Source organism: Rhinopithecus roxellana, chromosome 3, assembly GCF_007565055.1.
Source record: "Rhinopithecus roxellana isolate Shanxi Qingling chromosome 3, ASM756505v1, whole genome shotgun sequence".
NCBI lineage: Eukaryota > Metazoa > Chordata > Mammalia > Primates > Cercopithecidae > Rhinopithecus > Rhinopithecus roxellana.
The window spans coordinates 34334902-34356610 of NC_044551.1; the positions used below are offsets into that span (position 1 = coordinate 34334902).

The window sequence follows — 21709 nt, forward strand, 5'->3', positions numbered from 1 at the left end:
TAAATCAAAAATTAGCCAGGCATGATGGCAGGTGCCTGTAATCCCAGCTACTCGGGAGGCTGAGGTGGGAGAATCACTTGAACTCAGGAATCGGAAGTTGCAGTGAGCCAAGATTGCACCATTACACTCCAGCCTGGGCGACACAGCGAGGCTCCGTCTCAAAAAAAAAGTTAGTTTATGAAAATGAGTGAGAGGGCTGGGCCTGTAGTCCCAGCATTTTGGGAGACTGAAGTGGGAGGACTGCTTGAGTCCAGGAGTTCAAGACCAGCCTGGGCAACATGGTGAGCCCCCATCTCTACAAAGATTATTTTTAAATTAGCCAGGCCTGGTAGTATGTCTATCTGTGGTCCCAGCTATTCAGGAAGCTGAGGTCAGAGGATCGCCTGAGCCCTGGAGGTCAAGGCTACAGTGAGCCAGGATTGCACAAGTGCATTCCAGCCTAAACTCTGCAAGAGCTTGTCTCAAAAACAATACGACTAAAAAGAGTGAGGATGTTCTCTATTTTTACATTTCAAAGCATTCCTGGCCACAAGTTGGTACTTGTTAAAGCTAGGTTGGGTATACAGGGGTTTGTTTTACTGGTCTGCTTTTACAAATATCTGAGATATTCTATAATAAAAACATTAATATCGCAGGCGGGGTGGCTCACGCCTGTAATCCCAGCACTTTGGGAGGCTGAGGCGGGCAGATCACCTGAGGTCAGGAATTCGAGACCAGCCTGACCAACATGGTGAAACCCTGTCTCTACTAAAAATACAAAATTAGCTGGGTGTGGTGGCGCATGTCTGTAACCCCAGCTACTCGGGAGGCTGAGGCAGAAGAACTGCTTGAACCCAGGAAGTGGACATTGCAGTGAGCCGAGAACGTGCCACTGCACTCCAGCCTGGGCAACAACAGCAAAACTCCATCTCAAAAAAAAAAAAAAAAGTAATATAAAATTTTCTTCTAGTTGCCCAGTCCTCTGAGATCTGCAAGCTAGGAATAAGTGCCATCATACAAAAGTTAAGTTCTATCAGCCAGAACTAGAAATATAATTCCCTGCCTTCTTTTTCCTTTCACTCAAGTGGAAACTGGAAGCTCCTATTTCCCCCTTCACTAAGGGACAGCAGGGTCTGCTACCTCACTGCCGAGGAAGCCCACAGCAAGTGATCTGTGCCAGTGACCCAGTGTCAGCGAGTCTTCATTTCCATCAGTCCCAGCTGCCGGTTCCGCTTGCAGAAAAATATGGTCTATTAAGGTGGGAACCACTACTAGGCACTGGGCTCATCAGCCATCAGTCGTCATGACAGATGTGAAGGGAACCCCCACCCAAAAAGGCTGCTGGAGAAACTCTTGGTTTCAAATGTGAAGAGGTGGATTTGAAGATACTGGAATCTCACTGTCCCTCTGCGGCCTACAGTACCAGACTGACGTCCACGTCAGAGACATGCCCACCTGGACTCACACCCAGCAACTGCCACGTGCTGTCTGAGCCAGTGGCAAACAGCTTCCACTCGGTGCCTCCCACTCAAAAGTCAGAAATCCACAAAACTGAAACTCCTCAGGGATGGGAGTAAGGGAACAAAGGTGGGGAAAATACTAATTAAAAATCAAAGGAGTAGGCTTTCGTAGGCTATACACAGTACTTGATCTCAAGTTTGTAAGGCATGGTTTGATTGCCCCAAAATTAAATGCTGTTTGCAACTTTGCCCATCAACTTAACTGGGAGAAAAGGCTTGATAGTTTCCTAGGGCAGTGTGGTACTTTGATTGGATTCTGAATTAGCATCAGAGGCTGGAGATTATAGTTTCAGCTTGTGCTACAGAAGCCTGTCTGGCCCGTCTCATTTCCTACAGATGTTAAGAAAGACGAATCTAGGCATGTGAAGGGTCCATCCATCTTTGTCTTCTGTAAGGCTGTTCTTACTAAAGGCCCTGGCTGTGCTTTTCTGGGCACTAACATGTCAGCCTCCTCTTTTACGTCAGGGCACTCCACAATGATGTTACAGTTCAACTTACGTAGAAGATCGCCCAAATTTTGAGCTGCCTACTCAGGATCCAGAGGACTTAGGCACTGAGCTAAAACAAAACTCAGAAACAGTGGATTATATTCTAATTAACAACAAAAATTCCTGGCCCAGCACAGTGGCTCACATCTGTAATCCCAGCACTTTGGGAGGCTGAGGTGGGCAGATCACGAGGTCAGGAGTTCAAGACCAACCTGACCAACATGGTGAAGCCCTGTCTCTACTAAAAATACAAAAATGAGTCGGGTGCGGTGGCGCATGCCTGTAGTCCCAGCTACTTGGGAGGCTGAGGCAGGAGAATCGCTTAAACCCAGGAGGCGGAGGTTGCAGTGAGTGGAGATCGCACCACTGCACTCCAGCCTGGGTGACAGAGCAAGACTCCGTCTCAAAAAAAAAAAAAATTCCTGACATCTTCCCAGGGGTTTCGGCCTTGGCTGAGTAGGAACTGAAGAGCTTGGTAACATGGATTTCTACACCCCATTTTGCCAATGGGGCTACTGTGTGACTTTGCTGTCAAAGGTCATTGACAGAACTGATATCAGAATCCATGTCTCCTACCTCTTTAGACTAAGGCAGGTTATTAGTATAAAAATATCTTTTTTTTCTTCTTCTTCTTGAGACAGAGTCTTGCTCTGTTGCCCAGGCTGGAGTGCAGTGGCACTATCTCGACTCACTGCAAGCTCCGCCTCCTGGGTTCACTCCATTCTCCTGCCTCAGCCTCCTGAGTAGCTGGGACTACAGGCACCCACCACCACACCTGGCTGATTTATTGTATTTTTAGTAGAGATGGGGTTTCACCGTGTTAGCCAGGATGGTCTCGATCTCCTGACCTCATGATCCACCCGCCTCGGCCTCCCGAAGTGCTGGGATTACAGGCGTGAGCCACCGCGCCCAGTCAAAAACATCTTTCTTTGAACATCACCAACCCGCTTTCCCTCCTTTAGACAGCTGCTTCTACAAACTTGCCTCACAAGGAAATAATGAAAGGGCTAACCCTGAAAGTACTCTTAACACTTAAAGACAATGTCTTCCCACTGTGTTTGGCCAGCTCCCTCTTCTTCTGGCACAGTTTTCCTGAATCATACTCTCCTTCACCCCAAGCTCACTACCTTCTTGGTACCAAAGCAAAGGAATTGTTAAGGCCATGAAATTTCATTCCAAGCCAAGTGTGGTGGCTCACGCCGATAATCCCAGCACTTTGGGAGCTCGAGGTAGGTGGATCACTTGAGGTCAGGAGTTCAAGACTAGCCTGGCCAACATGGCGAAACCCCATCCCTACTAAAAATACAAAAATTAGCCAGGCATGGGGGCAAGCACCTGTAATCCCAACTACTCGGGAGGCTGAGGCAGAACTGCTTGAACCCAGGAGGCAGAGGTTGCAGTGAGCCGAGATCGTGCCACTGCACTCCAGCCTGGGTGACAGAGCAAGACTCCGTCTCTAAATAAATAAATAAATAAATAAATAAATAAATAAATAAATCTCATTCCAATAAAGCAAAGATTTGGCAGCATGCTAACCACTAGAGAAAAGGATCCTTAAAAAACAACATATTCTGGCCAGGCACAGTGGCTCATGCCTGTAATCTCAGCACTTTGGGAGGCTGAGGCGGGTAGATCACCTGAGATCAGAAGTTCGAGACCAGCCTGACCAACATGGAGAAACCCTGTCTCCACTAAAAATACAAAATTAGCGAGGCGTTGTGGCACATGCCTGTAATCCCAGCTACTCGGGAGGCTGAGGCAGAATTGCTTGAACCCGGGAGACGGAGGGTGCAGTAAGCCAAGATCATGCCATTGCACTCCAGCCTGGGCGACAAGAGCAAGACTCCGTCTCAAAAAAAAAAAAAAAAAAACTCTTTATTCAAATAATTTCTTATTCTGAGAAAAGAATCATGGCCAGGTGCAGTGGCTCATGCCTATAATCCCAGCACTTTGGGAGGCCGGGGCAGGAGGATCACTTGAGTCCAGGAGTTTGACACCAGCCTGGGCAACAAAGCAAGACTTCGTCTCTATTATTTAAATTAAAAAAAAAAAAAAAAATCTTTACCTGAAAGAGGAAAAGTGAACTTACGCTTTCTTATGTGAAGGCCAGCATCGGTAAGATTTTCAGTTGCATCTATGGGTTGCATCACTCATTCCCTGCATCTTGTAGGAGTCGTGTCTATAAATATACTGATATACATGACCAGGATCAGTGTGAGTCTCCTGTAGGCCCCCTCAGACAATGGGCACATGGCTTGTTAATCTTCCCTGGTTCTCTCTGTTCCATTTTCATTAGTGAGACGTTTGAGAGAAACAAGGTATTAGCAGAGCCAGATTCCTGTGGTCTCTTTTTTACACTCATTTAGATAAACTGAAATGGGAGAATGTTTGAGATTAAAGCCTTCATGTACTCTGGAATAACAGGCAGCCAAAGGATTGCCTTTCTGAAACAGAAAAGAAAGTACACTGACCTAAGTTGCTGGGCCAGTCCTGTGAACTGTCTGTAGGTTTGAAAAGGCTCATTTCTCCTGATAACCAAGTGTTTCTGATTCCTAGGCCAAACCCTCGACCTCTCACTGAATGTGCTGGGCTCTTCAAGAAGCGACCATCTGTCCATAAGGGCAGGATTCCTTAAAATTAAAACAAAGGAAAACAAGACAAACCCAGCAGCAGGCATTTAATTACATCCAACGCTGAAGGGTAGGTTGTTTCTGTCAAAAAGCAGTTACGTTTGTGCACAAGGTCCTAATTAAACTGTTCACCCTTTCTCTATCTTTGGTCATAAAGAGGTCCCATAAAATCTCCCAGTGATTAGAAACCTACAGGTTGTTCTCCTTAGGAAGCACTGCTACTCAAAACAGCTCCCTAAAGTACAGCCAGTGATTGAATTTTAATAGCAAAAAAAAAAAAAAAAAATTTAAAAACTAACTCCTAAAAAGTAAACATAGTTTTTAAATAACTAAATTTTTAAAAAATCAAAGACTTTATTGGATAAAGGTTACACAACATTAACATTTAAAACTCTGAGCATACTTAAGATGAGAAACAATTTTTATCATTCAAGTCTACAAAACAAAATAGGCTTATGAAGATTGAAATACAGACAAAAGGTAGCATGAAGCAAAGCTTAAATATTAAGCAACTAAAGCAATGAAAGTGAAATAGCAACGTGGTAGGTCTAGATTTTAAATACCACCAAGTTTCATTTTTTAAAAAAGGAAAATCCGGTTTGCAACAAAACACCTTTGAGAATATGCCATGAGAAAAAAATATATATTTATATACTTAAAACCTGATCTCTCCCAATTCTTTTGCTTTATATTATTACTTCTTGGTCATTTCCATCACTCTACACAAATAAAGAATTCTAAAGCTTAATTAAAAATCTTGATTATACAATTCATGTATAATTCCACCATGGTTTGGGAGTTATCTGGTTCTTGAAGTGAGCCTGAAAGGTACTGCTGGTGTTATGTATCTGAAAGAACAAGACTGACCCAAACCAAAGCCCTAGGCCACATAGAGTAGGGCACCCCTATAGTATAGTTCATGTCATCTTTAGAACTCCCTGCTGCTACAGTTCCTGAGCTGATTTTTTTCTGACTTGATAAAATATATAATGACTTCATAATATGTAATTTTCCAAACAGACAATTGTAGAATGCAATAAAAACTTCAAATTATTTGCAGTATAATTAGAATTTGCATTAAGCTCATTAGACACAAGACTGTCTGCCTCTTCTTCAAGTTGTAAAACAAATCATAGGTATATTAAATGTTTTAAAACTCACCCAGAACCCTTTATTAATCCTGAGTCTGGGGTTATTAGGTAATTCCAAACTTACACAGTAACATTATGGAAAGCCTGACTACTTGAGCCAAGTGCTCAGTTATTACCTGTTATGTTGCTTCATATGAATTTTAAGGTTTTATATTTTTTGGCATATTTTCCCTTTTTTGTAATAAGTAATCAATATGGATTATCTTTCTGGTTTAAAAAATAAATCAGTATTGCCACTAAAAAACTTGTTTTATTATTATTAAAAGTACGGCACCATCAAATATAAAATGCCTTAAAAATGTAGTACTAACAGGTCCATCTGGTTTTCTCATGTTTTCTCCATTCATTAAAAAAGAAAAATTAAGGTTTTTTATAATATTTACCAAAGACAAGAAAAAAATTACAGTCTCTATTAGTAAGAATTCATGCTCCATGCATGAAAAGTTTGACACTGTTTTAAAGGATCCTGTTCCTGCCACTTGTCCCCCAGGGCCAAGTCCTACTGACACCTGTTAGAATTTCTTGCACTTAGGAGGGGCTCTCTGTGGAGAGAGGTTCACATCAAAATTTAGACCTTGTCACCTTTTTTGAACTAGACAAAACCAGTAAGGATACAGACAATAACAAAAGGCTTTCCAACTCAGCAGAATTAAGAACTAGCTCTTGGAGTTATACATTTGCACTCCAAGATCAACACTAGCCTATCCTCTTTGAGGCAAAATTTGAAAGGTAAGAATGTGGCCGGGCGCGGTGGCTCAAGCCTGTAATCCCAGCACTTTGGGAGGCCGAGACGGACGGATCACGAGGTCAGGAGATCGAGACCATCCTGGCTAACACGGTGAAACCCCGTCTCTACTAATAAAAAAAAAAAATTAGCCGGGCGATGTGGCGGGCGCCTGTAGTCCCAGCTACTCAGGAGGCTGAGGCAGGAGAATGGCGTAAACCCGGGAGGCGGAGCTTGCAGTGAACTGAGATCCGGCCACTGCACTCCAGCCTGGGCGACAGAGCGAGACTCCGTCTCAAAAAAAAAAAAAAAAAAAAAAAAAAAAAAAAAAAAAAAGAAAGGTAAGAATGTAATTATGAAAATGTGCACAAAATGTTAAATACTAGTGGCAATAAATATATCTTAATATGTTCTAACAAGCAAACATATATTCAAGATAATACAGCCCTGCTTTATTAAAGAAGGAAAAGATCCAAATTTTGTTTGTGGGATGGGGTGGGGCACTTTGCCATCCTTTCAGCAGGATGTTATTTTCTGTTGTTTCTACTGGCACCCTGAAGGAAACATTGGCCTTGGCATATGTGACTACTGCTGTTTCATAGAAGAGCCATTTTAGAAATACCTTTGCTTGTATCTGAACTGATTAACCTAAACCTTGGAGAAAGCACAAAGTTTAAGTATGAAAAATAATTCAGCATTTCTGCATCATCCCATGTCTTTTAGGCCTGTCCAAACTGTACTGATAAGAACTTCACATTCAAAAGAAGTTACTGTCAGTGTTTCTTCATACATAAAATTCAAGTGAGTTCTTGTGTGTGTAATTCACATCATTTTTCTCCTCATCTCATGCATGATTTATTGCAATAGTTTACTTTTTATAAAATATTCCCTAATACCTTTTCTTCGGTTTAAGATAGGACAATTTGCAAGTGCCCCTTTATAGACTTGTTTTTAACCACTGCCTTAACATTTACTTCTTAGTGCAGCTTTAAAAACTCCAATTTCATTCAGTCCTGATGCTCTGGTGTTCTCTGTGTCATTGTGGTACAGGTCCATGAAACCAGCAGCCTGCTAATGTCTTTGTGCTGAAATATAGTAAAGAAAAGGAAGAAAATGTAGTTAAGCACAAGTAATTATATGAGGAAAAGATGTCCTTGTTGTTTAAGCCCTACATGGACTGTGGGATCACACCTGATTTTTTCTTTTAAATCGGTTAAACCTGACCGATGTTGTTTTGCGAAAACAACTTACTGCCACTCTAAACCAGCAGAAATATTCATGTTATTTCTGAAGTATTATCAGGCCAGTTTCCAACACAAGTAAAATGGCTGTCATCTTTACATAATCAATGTGCACTTGAGTGTTTTTTTAAAAATACCCTTGCTTATAAATATCTGCCTAGTAACAGGGGAATTTTAACTTTGTTCTTTATATCGCCATTTCACAGTACAATGCTGTGAGTCAGCTTAGTTGCTGGGGACTGCTATGAAGCACCAACGGCCTTCTACTAGCACAGACTAGCCTACAGTTTTAGCAAATTTATAAACAGAGCTAGGCTATGTACAAATCAGCAGTAGGTTACACTGTCCACATACTTGCAGAGAGTAAAAAAAGAAGGGAGTGGAGGGTGCCTCCCCAGAAGTAGACACAGCATATCAGAAGGCATCAAGAGCACCATTTTGATACTAGAAGACAACACATGTACACTGGTTAGACTGACCAGTATCCCTTGTTACACCAGCAAACCTGATTACCAGCAGAGGCCTCTTCACCATACCTCCAACAAGAAGCAGGACTCCAAGCGCAGTATTTATAAAGGGCAGGGCTTATAAAAATTACTGCTAAATAGCATGACCAGAATGACCAACACTACCAACCTCCCTCTAATACTACGAAGTAGAAAGACGCCCACGGAAACCTTCTACAATCCCTGGTTATGCCTCTCAAACCTGAAAACCCAAGTACCAACACGAGTTTCAATTCCAAAAGAGATGATCCGTGGAAAGAAAGATGAATTTTTTGGTCAAATGCATTTTTAAACCAAAAATGGTATTTCAGTGGAATAATAACAGACACAACAAACACAATGCAACAAGGAAAACAGAAAAACCACCCCATCCTTCCCATTATTTAACTTCCAAACATTTCACAGGAGGTATCTTCCCCATGATTTGACAGAACTAACTTGATTTTGTGTTGCCTTCCGGTGTTCCCATGCTTCCTTCGCTTAGTAGATTAAGGCCTACAAAATACATTTCACAGGGTATTCTATCACGTTTCTCCTCAAGCAATGAAAAGTGACCTCTAGGGACAAATACTACACACATCAAAATGAAAGATGAATGTAATCCTTGCTTCTGGAAAAAAAATCAAAAACAAAAAAACAATGATTTATGCTGTCTTGAAATTTGACATTGAGCTCAGTTTTTACTTTCTAAAACTAAGATACTGTGCTAGTATGATTGCAATACTAATAGATTTAGGCTCACACAGAACTTTGGAAGCAAATGTTCCCATTTTATAAACTGAAAGAAAAAAAGGTAAACACCCAATCCCATATACAATTCCATTTCCTTCTATTTATGACTCTCAATATTTGGCTTCAATTTTAGTGAGGCCTGTTCAAGTTCAGTTAAAATCTATGGCAGGAAAGGCAAGGACTCAAGCAGATCTTACTATTCCTATGAGAGGTGCAGAAAAATAAAACACTATTCCCTCAAGAGATATGCATCGTAAGGGTAGCTACCACTCCTACGCAGGTAAGTGTCCAAAATCCCAACTGCAATCTCTAATCCAAAATTTGCCATTCTGATCCAGTTTGCAAATTACAGCTTCCATGCAACTATACAGTTCTTCACTAGCTGTACAAACACCAAAGGGTTAAACAGCCTCACTTCAAGGAAGCAATAAAAGTAGTAAGTTTCAAAGCAGTGCAAACACACAGAAATCCCTGAACTTTTCCTACCCTATAAGGGCCCAAAATAAGCCTTTTAGGCATTATCCAAGGAGTTATTAATAAATGTACTTAAAGAAATAGACTATATTTCAGCACTATCTTTTACCATCCTCTCAGGGGTTATTAATAAATGTACTTAAAGAAACAGACTATATTTCAGCACTATCTTTTACCATCCTCTGGAATTCTGAGTTGCTTTATGTAAATGATAATGGTTTTGAGACTGACTCACTAAGAATATATATACATATATGTGTTCATATATATTCTTATATATATATACAGTTAAGAAGTAATGACTAAGAAGTTTAATGAATATAGAAGTGACAAAAAAAGACTGAGATAGTGAAAAGATAAAAGAAATCCAGTATTTTTGACTTTCCATGGAGACTCAGTTGCTATTTGACCTAATTCTGCAAGGTCACATCCAACTTCTACCACCCTAAGAGAATCTGCTCTCAATTCACGGAAGCTAACAGGAGACTCCTATTTTTTGGCATGGCAGGTAGTATCAATGGAAAGTTATATTCATTCATTAAAACTATCACCTACACAAGGCACACCGGCTACCAAGGTCAATGAAAACTAAAGAAAAAGAACTAATGAATTCTTTTAAGTCTAGCCTAATCTACTTCAGGAATGATTAAGTGATGACATGATGCCCTCTTCACTTTGTGGCAGGGCTTAAAACAGACAGACCTGCCCGTTTCACTGTTAACTTCAATGCTCCCAGTCTGAATCCACAGTGGTCTGTCAGACACTGTAAGGGAGCAGCAGGACTCGTCACTGTCTGATGTAATAGCTGCCATTTGTTGAGACCTATGGTAGAAAAAACCAAGTTAACAAAAATAAAGCATTCGAGTTTTTTTAATCCATCCATTTTACCAAAAATAGTTTTAAAATAAGACCAAAATTCAGGTGAATTTTCATAACAAATTTATTCTGGATAACTTGCTGGCTTCACAGAAAGAGAAGCTTTGGTACTAAATGAAAACAGACTTAAGAGCCGTGTAGACACAACAGCCTTGGCCCAGAGAGGGCACTCTCCGGCTCAAGTCAAATCCGCAGCAAGATGCAATGGGGCACACCAAGATTCTGCCCTCCAAGCAAACTTACAAAGGAAAGGGGAAATGCTAACTCACACTGGGTGTTCCTAACAAAAATTTCTTACTAATCTCACATTAGCCTAGTGCTGAAGAAGTCCTGATCTTCTCAGTCAGTATTCAAAGATAAGGCTGAACCTGTCATCCCTGTCCACACTATATAATTAATGAGCTCAGTGACTTTTTTTTTTTTTTTTTTTGACAGAGTCTCGCTCTTGTCACCCAGGCTGGAGTGCAGTGGCGTGATCTTGGCTCACTGCAACCTCCACTTCCCAGGTTCAAGTGATTCTCCTGCCTCAGTCTTCCAAGTAGCTGTGATTATAGGCGCCTGCCACACCTGGCAATTTTTTAATATTTTTAGTAGAGATAGGGTTTCACCATTTTAGCCAGCCTGGTCTCAAACTCCTGACCTCCGGTGATCCACTCGCCTTGGCCTCCCAAAGTGCTGGGATTATAGGCATGAGCCACCACACCGAGCCTCTTTTGACCCTTTTTAGCAAAATGACCAAGCACTGCCTGAACCCCTTTCCACTTTAATCCCAATAACCGCACTTGCATACTATTCAGGACCTAAATTTACTGTGTGAGGTAATACCTCGTTGAAATAACAGTTATAACAAGATAAGCTTTTTTATGACACTTAAGCTTTCAAAACAGACTTCAAATACTAAGCATAATTTAAATGAAGGACTGCTATCTTAAGCCTAATTTTTAAACATATTTGCTTGTTTGCTTACTTTCCTAACTATAAAAAACAATTCACCTATCACATCAATGTAGTCAACTCTGGGATCATTAGTTAGATAACATCTAGTCTTTATAATAATTTTTTTTTTATCCTAAGTTAAAATTAGAAGCAGCAGTATATAATGAAAACCTTATAAAAGGCTTTTCTGACTCATTGAAAAGATTTTATATATACCTGATCTAGAAAAATAATTCCCTCTGAATTTTAACTCAGGGGAAAATAATTTTTTAGGTGAGATTTAATAATGAGGTATTTATCCTTTTGTTCATGGAAAAACTTAATATACTATCAACTATAACCCAACAGCAATCACACAATAAGGGAATCTGAGTGCACTAAAGAAATTATCTTTTGAACTTCTCCCTCTACAAGTAAAACTTGTTAGGTTTCAGCAATCATTCTAAAGAATCTCCTTTTCAACTTTAAGCAAGGAGAGTCAAGATGTATCAAAGAATGATCTCATCTTTCCCTGCGCAATTCCTCACCTGCAACCCCCCGAAATGCCAAAATATTAACAAGCCAGTCCCTGGTCCACAGTGCCTGGCCTGTGAGTCTTTTGTGCTAATGTTTAAGATAATCTTTCCCTCAATGTTTTAGGGTCTCGAGGCTTTTCTTTAGAAATTTACCACTAGTACAGGATATCCATTAGGAAGAGCCAAGGAGACCCCGCTGTGACGCAGTAAGTGGAGGGAGTGACCTATGAAAAGGCGGCAATTTCATTGGAAATTACTTATTTTGTCCTTTGAGAGAAAAGTTTAAGTGCAACAATGGCAACTATTCTTGGGAAGCAGCAGAACTGTAACAGGGCAAATCAGAACAGGGTAACCCTCAATCTCCCTCTTAGTGTGCACAAAAGAAGTAGAGCTTATGCTCTTAAAGAAAGCCCACAATTAAAAACTAAAAGCTTAAGAGCATTGACACGTACCTGTTCTCACTGAACACTCCAAATGAATTTTCTTAATACAGTAAAGCATGATGCAACATGAACAATCAGGAAAAGCATCAACAGTGTCTCCTCTTACAATAGCCCTTCTGGCTTTCTCACCTTAGTGCTATTTTTCTAACCAGCTCTTTCACTAGAGTTTTAGACAAACTGCACGTACTTCTTCCCAGTATACCAGGACGCACACCAAGATGTGCCACTCCCAGCCAGATTCCTTGCTAAAAACTAAACTGTTGCGGGAGATGACAGAATTGTGATTAAGAACATCCCCAAAATGAGCCATGGGTAAAAATGACTATCCTCGGGAAAATGTGGCCACACCACACACAGATCAAGGCCTTGGAATGTGTGGCATTTCCCTCCTAGAAAGAGGAGACAATCTACTCAATCATACAAGCAGCAATAAAAATGAAAATGTTCAAATCCTTTTTCACCATACTGCAAAACATTAAAACAGTAAAATGCTATGGTCCCAGGGAAACACGGCATCTATGCAAATCAGCTAATTTACCCAAAAGCTGACAAATGTGGCTTTGTAGTTCTAGCACATTTGTGAAGTTCTCCTAATAGGACCTCCACTACATTGAGCCCTACCAGCTCAGATACTTCTCATGTGTCATGGAAAGGATTCGGGATGTGCAGGGCATCTGAGATGGTCATCGGTCATTAGGACGTGTCTGAACCAGAATTGCTCACCATTCATTCACAAGACAATAATTTCTCCCCATGCCAGGCCCTGTGCTTGGCATAAGGGAGAGGAAAATAGGAAAGTGAGTACCAGATCACTGAAATTTGTGTGTTAAATAAATGAATGGGGCAAGAGTTGAAATATGTTAACACAGGTCTCCTTTAACCATAATCCTCATGACCTTCGATTCAGTTAACCTCTACAAATGCCTATTAAAACCAGTGAGTTCATGCTACTTCCAGAGATTTGTGAATAATCATACTATGATTCTCGAAATTTTCAGGTACGAATAATATTGTTATAACATATTTTCATTTATACTGAGTATATGCTGCAGAATGATAGTATCAAAAGCTACCAGAATTGACTGTGCAACACAAAGTGATTGCAGTGGTAGTAATGATAGCAAGTATTTACACAGCCTCATGCAAGAAATTTTTTTATTGCTTTAAATACTTTTTTTTTTTTTTTTTTTTTGAGACGGAGTCTTGCTCTGTCGCCCAGGCTGGAGTGCAGTGGCCGGATCTCAGCTCACTGCAAGCTCCGCCTCCCGGGTTCTCGCCATTCTCCCGCCTCAGCCTCCTGAGTAGCTGGGACTACAGGCGCCCGCCACCACGCCCGGCTACTTTTTGTATTTTTTTAGTAGAGACGGGGTTTCACCGTGTTAGCCAGGATGGTCTCAATCTCCTGACCTCGTGATCCGCCCGTCTCGGCCTCCCAAAGTGCTGGGATTACAGGCTTGAGCCACCGCGCCCAGGCTTAAATATTCTTTTAAATTCTCACAATTACCTTATGAGGAGACACTATTATTCTCCCTATTTCACAGGTGATGATATTGGGAGTAACCTGCCTAAGATCACATAGTTTGTAAGTGGCTGATCCAAGTCAGGCTTTGAATTCAGCAAATCTGGCTCAAGAGCTTGTACTTTGAGCCATGTGCCTGAAAAGTGAAAGGGAATGGTTCTTTGCTCAATAAAACCTGCTATTAATCACGACTGTTGCAAAAATCTTTTTTGTGTTTTTTTGAGACAGGGTCTCACTCTGTCGCCCAGGCTAGAGTGCAGTGGCACAATCATGTCTAACAGCAGCCTCAGCCTCCAAGGCTAAAGTGGTCCTCCCACCTCAGCCTCCCAAGTAGCTGGGACTACAGGCGCGCACCACCAAGCCCACCTTATTTTTTCGTATTTTTTGTAGAGACAGAGTTGCACCATGTTGCACATGCCGGTCTCAAACTCCTGGACTCAAATGATCCTCCTGCCTCAGTCTCCCAAAGTGCTAGGATTATAGGCATGAGCCAAGGCGCTTGGTCCTAAAAATGTTAATGAATGCTTAAACTCACCTGCATCACTGGCAAGTCATAAATATATTCCTGAGTATCCATTTCTATCTTTTACACTCAACTCGATGACATTCTCACATTACAAAAAATTTTTCCACAGGCAATAAAAAAATTCCATCATATTTTACCTGACACTCCTAGGCTTCTTCAGTGGCTTTTAAGTGAATCTAAATGAGGGACACTGTGGGGTACAAAATTACCTTAAATAGTAAAAAACAAAACAAAAGAAAAAAACAAGAAGCCCTTGCTAAAACCTGATACGCATTTTATTTTTTTTTGAGATGGAGTTTCGCTCTGTTACCCAGGCTGGAGTGCAGTGGCACAATCTTGGTTCACTGCAACCCCCGCCTCCTGGGTTCAAGTGATTCTCCTGCCTCAGCCTTCTGAGTAGCTGAGTAACCCGCCACCACGCTCAGCTAATTTTTGTATTTTTAGTAGAGACAGGGTTTCGCCATGTTGGCCAGGCTGGTCTTGAACTCCTGACCTCAGGTGATCCAGCGGCTTTGGCCTCCCAAAGTGCTAGGATTATAGGCGTGAGCCACTGCGCTCAGCCCCTGATATGCATTAAAATTACAAGGTTTTTATTTGAGAAGAGGAAAAAAGTGTGATCATAACAGGCTAACACTTCAGTTATATAGTACTTGGCTTTTCCTTGTGGATACTGACAACCAGGATAGAAAAAGTTATGAGATGTTTTAATGATGGTTTCTGGTTAAGACTCAGATTTCCAGGCAGTATAAGGAAGTAACTGCCAACTTTTTTTTTTTTTTTTTTTTTTTTTTGAGATGGAGTCTTGCTCTGCCACTCAGGTTGGAATGCAATGGCACGATCTCGGCTCACTGCAACCTCTGCCTCCCGGGCTCAAGCGATTCTCTTGCGTCAGCCTCCTTAGTAGCTGGGATTACAGGTGCGCACCAGCACGCCCATCTAATTTTTGCATTTTTAGTAGAGACAGGGTTTCACCACGTTGGTCAGGCTGATCTCGAACTCCTCACCTTGTGATCTGCCTACCTCGGCCTCCCAGAGTGCTGGGATTAACAGGCGTGAGTCACCACGCCCGGCTGTCACATGTCACATTCTCTTTTTTTAAGATGAAGTCTCGTGCTGTCACCCATGCTGGAATGCAGTGGCGTGATCCTGGTTCACTGCAACCTTTGCCTACTGGGTTCACGCCATTCTACTGCCTCAGCCTCCCGAGTAGCTGGGACTACAGGCACCTGCCACCACGCCCAGCTCATGTTTGTATTTTTAGTAGAGATGGTGTTTCCCCATGTTGGCCAGGCTGGTCTTGAACTCCTGACCTCAGGTGATCCGCCTGCCTCAGCCTCCCAAAGTGCTGGGATTACAGATGTGGGCCACCGCACCCAGCCTTTATAACCGTCACATTCTTATGATACAAAGAAACTTCCATATTTAAATAATGACTGTTTTCAACTTTTTTCTTTTTTTAGACAGTTTCACTCTTGTTGCCTAGGCTGGAGTGCAATGGCGTGATCTCGGCTCACTGCAAGCTCCGCCTCCCGGGTCAGGTTCAAGCAGTTCTCCTGCCTCAGCCTCCTGAGTAGCTGGGATTATAGACATGCGCCACCACACCCAGCTAATTTTTGTATTTTTAGTAGAGACGGGGTTTCACCATGTTGGCCAGGTTGGTCTCGAACTCCTGACCTCATGATACACCCGCTTCAGCCTCCCAAAGTGCTGAGATTACAGACGTGAGCCACCACGCCTGGCCAGAATATCAGAAATGTGAAGAAACAATATTTAGCTGGGTGCAGTGGCTCATACCTGTAACCCCACCACTTTGGGAGGCCAAGGCGGAAGTTACTGTTTGAGCCCAGGAATTCAAGACCAGCCTGGGCAACATAGTGAGACCCTGTCTCTACAAATAATTTTTTTGAATTAGTCAGGTGTGATGGTATGTATCTGTGGCCCCAGCTAAGAGGCTGAGGTAGGAGGATCGCCTGAGCCTAGGAGGTTAAGGCTGCAGTGAGTCATGATTATACCCCTACAGTCTAGCTTGGGGGAGAGTGAGACCTTGTCTCAAAATATATAAATATATATATATTTAATTCACCTTTAAACCGAGTTTGCAATTGGTCTGTTTTTAACATCAAAGCTTTATGGGCTGGGCGCAGCGGCTCACACCTATAATCCCAGCACTTTGGGAGGCCGAGGCAGGCGGATCACCTGAGGTCAGGAGTTGAGACCAGCCTGGCCAACATGGTGGAACCCCATATTCCTGCCTCAGCCTCTGGAGTAGCTGGGACTATAGGCATGAGCCACCAAGTTCAGTCTCATAAATATTTTGTCAATTTTGAATATGGAAATCATTTAAATTAGTAATGGAATTAAACCACTTTCCAAGTTTTATATACCATCACAGTTTTTGCCATATTTTAATAATATATATACTATTTTTTGAAATTTACTTGCTTTTTCCACTTTTTATGTCGGTAAAGTTAATGGAAAACAAATATGCCTTGATATAAAAGTTTACGTTACTGGAAGGGAACAGTTTTAACCAAAACCAACTAACTACTCGGTAAGTACAGTCACATTAATTCACCTAAAATTTTGGCAGTTACAGTTCTTAAAAATGGAGACACTGGCCGAGCACAGTGGCTCATGCCTAGAATCCCAGCACTTTGTTGGGGCCAAGACGAGAGGATCACTTGAGCCCAGGAGTTTGAGACCAGCCAGGGCAACAAAGGGAGACTTTGTCTCTACTAAACATTTTTTTTAAATTAGCCGGGCATGGTGACACGCACCTGTAGTCCCAGCTATGGTGGGGGTAGGGGGCTTGAGGTGGGAGAACTGTGTGACCCCAGGAAGTCAAGGATGTGATCTCGCAACTGCATTCCAGCCTGGGCGACAGAGTGCGACCCTATCTCAAAAAAAAAAAGTTGGGGGGGGGCACCGATTAGCATTGTAAGCTACTGGCATTTCCTTGTATAGGACTACAGATTGATCAGGAAGGAATCCTGGAAGTGGGACAATGCCAGCAGCATATTCCAATCACACCACTGACCAAGAAAAACACTCTTGTAACTTAATTTCCAACACCGTCTAGAAAATGCCATCCCAGATTTAAAAGATTTCTATCAAAACCAAATTACAGATGGAAAGTGGTGATGGCTGAACAACACTGTGAATGTATTTAATGCCATAGAACTGTATAATTAAAAATGATTAAGATGATAAATTTTACATCTATTTAACCACAATTTTTCAAATACCACACAAAAAAATCACAGTGCTCCATTAATATAACAAGGAGAAAGTGATTTCCACACAATGCCACAAGGAAAGGCAAAAAAAAAAACCTGTTTGGATCTATAAATGTTAGGTCTCTTACTTAAGATAAGACAAAGAGTTGTTTATCTTATGTTAGTGTCAATTATCCATGGTAATGACAACAAAATACCCTGGAAAACTAAAAATATACAGATCAGCTATATCACTGTGACTTTAAACTTCCTATTCCTTCACTGAAAATGGCACAACAAAACATATTACTATTAGCTAATGCTTTCATTTTTTAATCCTGTTCATTTGTTGAATGAATACAGTAAATCTACACAAACTGTATATCTGGAAAATGAAGGGCCTATTAACTAAATCAGAACCAGGTAAAGGTAACTAATACACCCTCACTGTTTTATTTTCTCCTGGAAATTGGCATAGCATCCTGTTTCTGAATTCCCTTACATCCAGCATGTTTTTTGTTTTGTTTTGTTTTTTGAGACAGAGTCTCACTCTGTCACCCAGGTTGGAGTGCAACCTCCACCTCCTGGGTTCAAGCAATTCTCCTGACTCAGCCTCCCAAGTAGCTGGGATTACAGGCATATGCCACCATGCGCAGCTAATTTTTGTGTTTTTAGTAGAGACAGGGTTTAGTAGAGACAGGGTTTTTGCCATGTTGGCCAGGCTAGTCTTGAACTCCTGACCTCAGGTGATCCACCTGCCTCAGCCTCCCAAAGTGCTGGGATTACAAGCATGAGCCACCGTGCCTGGCCATATCTGGCATTTTTTAAGAAATTGTTTTAATAGCTGTAATATAAGAACAATACCAAAACAAAAACTACATTTGCCTCAACTTAGAAAATGAGTCTTCATTCTCTCTGGAAAATTCCCTATTGGAGGCCATCACTAGGCACAAATTCATGAATCAAAACATTAATTTTTCTAGACATCTGCCCATCTCTTCAGCTGTAAGTACTAATAAAAGGGAAAGCATGCAGCACAGACCATAGAAAATTCACAACTTCAAAGGGAAAACCTAATTTTAGATACAAATTATAGAGTTAAGGTATTTCCAATTCCCAATTCAGTTATTCTTCAGACTTGTGACCTTTTCAACATAACCAATTTTTAGAAAAGTACAACCTGCTTAAATAGGAGTGTAACTCAATTTAATATTTTGCAATTTAGATACTCAGGCTCACTAATGAAGATCTATTCATTTAGTTGATTTTAGTATCAGTTTCCTGTTCTTTGCCTCCAGTCTGTTATCACATCAAAATTCCTGCTTTTTCAACTTAGTACCAATCTACAGTTACTATTTACAGATTTCTTCTCCATCAAAACCATCCAGGGACACACCACTAAGTCATACAAAAAGGCTTCAGACTAATGAATCCCACTTTCGCTACCTCACTGATATATAGGGTTTTTTTTTTCAAAGACAGGGTCTCACTCTTGCCTAGACCAGAGTGCAGTGGTGTGATCACAGCTCACTGCAGCCTCTAACTCCTGAGCTCAAGCCATCTTAGCCTCCCAAGTAGCTAGGATACAGGCAAATAGCTGGGACTATAGGTGTGCACCACCATGCCATAAAAAAAAGTTTTTATTTTTCTGCAGAGATGGCAGGGGAGACAGGGATCTATGTTGTCCAGACTGGTCTCGAACTCCGGGCCTCAAGCAATCATCCCACCTTGGCCTTCCAAACTTCAAGGAATATGGGAATGAGCCACCGCACCTGGCCTCTCACAGATAATTGTTTGTGGTCTTTGGTTCCACATCTGTAAATGAGAGTTGAATGGATGTTCCTTCCAAATGATTAGTCAGCTTCCTGGTCTATAAATTCTAGAAAGTAAAAAGTGAAAAATACTCTGATGCTTTACATTTCTGAGAATTTCCAGAAAGAGATATTCTTAGCTTTCACAACTCTTCCTTCACTTGGTTTCTCCCCTTGCCAATCCTTTGTTTTAGCCACGACTTACTTAAGCCGCAGATTTGGTCTAAGCCAGTTTACTCCCACTGCAAAGGGAAAAAAAAATACCCACTTCTGTTATCTCCATATCAAGAATAAGTGCCTTTATCGTTTCAAAGAGAAATATAAAGTGGCTATAACTACCCAATTCAACTATATCTCCATCTGCAGTAGATACTGGACAAATGTATCTAAGACATTTCCATTGGAATAAAGGTTTTTAATATTCAGCTATTAGAGTTTAGAATACACATTTAAGATTAGAGAGATTCTTTAAAACTTGCTTCCCTACTGACACTACAAATGAAATATGCCAGACTGCCAGTTTAAAGTGAAGGGGTCATTTGGCATAATATCATTTGTGATACACTCAACCTTTTCCTCAAAGGTGTGTTCTACAAAACTGAATGTTATTTTTATATTCAACAATCATGATTTTTTTTTTCTTTCTTCTCTCTCCCCATGGCTTCTGAAACAAATCAAATTTGGTTTATGCCACAAGAGCACATTTACCAAGCACTTGATCATATTAGTAATGTCCACTTCAAACCACTGTTAAGATAAAACTCACCCGGATCATTACACACAGCCTTGGAATTACATGTTTTGGTGACTTTTAAGTCTTTCTGAACTTTAGATTTCAAACTTTTAAAAACACCTGAATTAACAAGTTCATTAATCTGAAACAAATACTTGGAAAATCTTTTAGGATAGTTCCTTATAACTTCTCAACCACACTGTGAATTTCAATCAAAGAATTTTTTAAGTATAGTTGTTTCTGTTTGCAGGAAAGAATATGTTCTACTCAAGTAAAACATGTTTTTAAATTGTGTGTTTATAATAATCAAAAAGCATTGAGTTCCCCAGAAGAAATTCCACTTGCTTTTGCAGAAATTCGTAACCAGTTCATAACCTTAAGAAAGCTGACAAGACTGATTTTCAACCTCCATTAATCTTTTCATTATGCGTTCCATAACTATTTCAAATTGGATTTAGAAATCCACAAAAACTGCTAACACTTTTAAATTTCTAAAAGTACTGAAATTAGATATCCAAAAGTTGTTAAGACACAAAACGTATGAAAGCAACTTTAAAAATCTTGAGATAAACTTGCCTCCACAGCAAATCAGATATATTTCTCACTACTAATACAAAGCTAAAAATGGAAAATAAGAAATCAAATCTTAGGGACAGATGGACCATGTAGAAAAATAGTAAGCTAAGTGACTAGCCCCAAAAGCAGTGATATATGAGGCAGAAAACCAAACAGAAGAGACCAGTTGTAATTACCCAAATGTAAAAAAAGGAAGCATGTGATGAAATATTAAGGCTAAAAATTAAAATTCACACATTCATGAGAAATTGGCAGGAAGGGGGTATCAAATCTAAAAGCATTATCAAACCTCTATACTATAAAATCTTATTTTGAGAATATAGTGATTCATCTCTCATTATTTGAAGTTTTCTTATCTCAGATAAGTATATACTCCCTGATAGGGCAAATAGCAAAATAAAAGTTTGATTTTTCATCTCTTCTAAACACTCTTACAAAGAAGAATTTTCTACCATCTTGAAATTTTTCAAAGCTTTTTGAGAAACACACACAAATAATTTGGATTTAGTTGATTTTATTTAGTTTTTTTGTTTGTTTTTTTTTTTTTTACATTTCAAAGCATTACACAATTACATTTTCTCATTTTCTGACCTGCAAACAGATACCTTAAACGGAAATTATTTTGTTTTAATTATCAAATTAGGTACATCCAAAATGCAACAATTACACATACGACAATTAATTCACAAAGTGTAATTTTACTGGGACATATCCTAAGAATTTAGGAACAGCCAGTCAGGAGAAATCTGACCAAATTTAGCAATCAACTATTTACAAATCCAAAATCAAACCTATCTAAACTCCCAAACCAGAAGCTTGAAAGTATTTATTAAATCCCCACCGGACGAAAGACAGTGATGACTAACACCTATCCAGTCTTGACAGTTTTAATCCCAAACACTGGGCTATTTCCCCAGTCCGTAACTGAATAGCAAGCATCTGTTTGTCAAACACCTAACCATCTAACTTTTACACCATTATGCTCATAAGAAGGCTGTGTTCATTATTTAAAAAACAAGTAGTCATTAAATATCCACACTATTCCCCCAGCTCACCAAGCCCTTACTGCAATCCCAAATATGCAACCTGTGTCACACAGTGACAGGCTATATTT

The 21709-nt window shown here is 40.5% G+C and overlaps 1 protein-coding gene across 14 annotated transcripts in view; it reads right to left on the minus strand.

Annotated features, from left to right (window-relative positions):
* Positions 1-21709, minus strand: part of PWWP2A (PWWP domain containing 2A) — a 64938-nt gene that overhangs the window by 11346 nt on the left and 31883 nt on the right. For 2 of the 14 annotated variants that reach the window (XM_010369914.2, XM_030927065.1), the window contains exon 3: positions 6840-7577. The exons of 7 other annotated variants lie outside the window; for them this stretch is intronic. Coding sequence is in view for 5 of the 7 variants with exons in the window: in XM_030927065.1 (XP_030782925.1) it covers positions 7564-7577 (14 nt within the window). In the remaining 2 variants the exon portion in view is untranslated. Of the gene's footprint in view, positions 1-6839; positions 7578-9817; positions 10268-19066; positions 19355-21709 lie in introns of those variants that run through there. 5 more of the 14 variants (XM_030927060.1, XM_030927066.1, XM_030927064.1 and 2 more) reach the window with 5 other exon arrangements.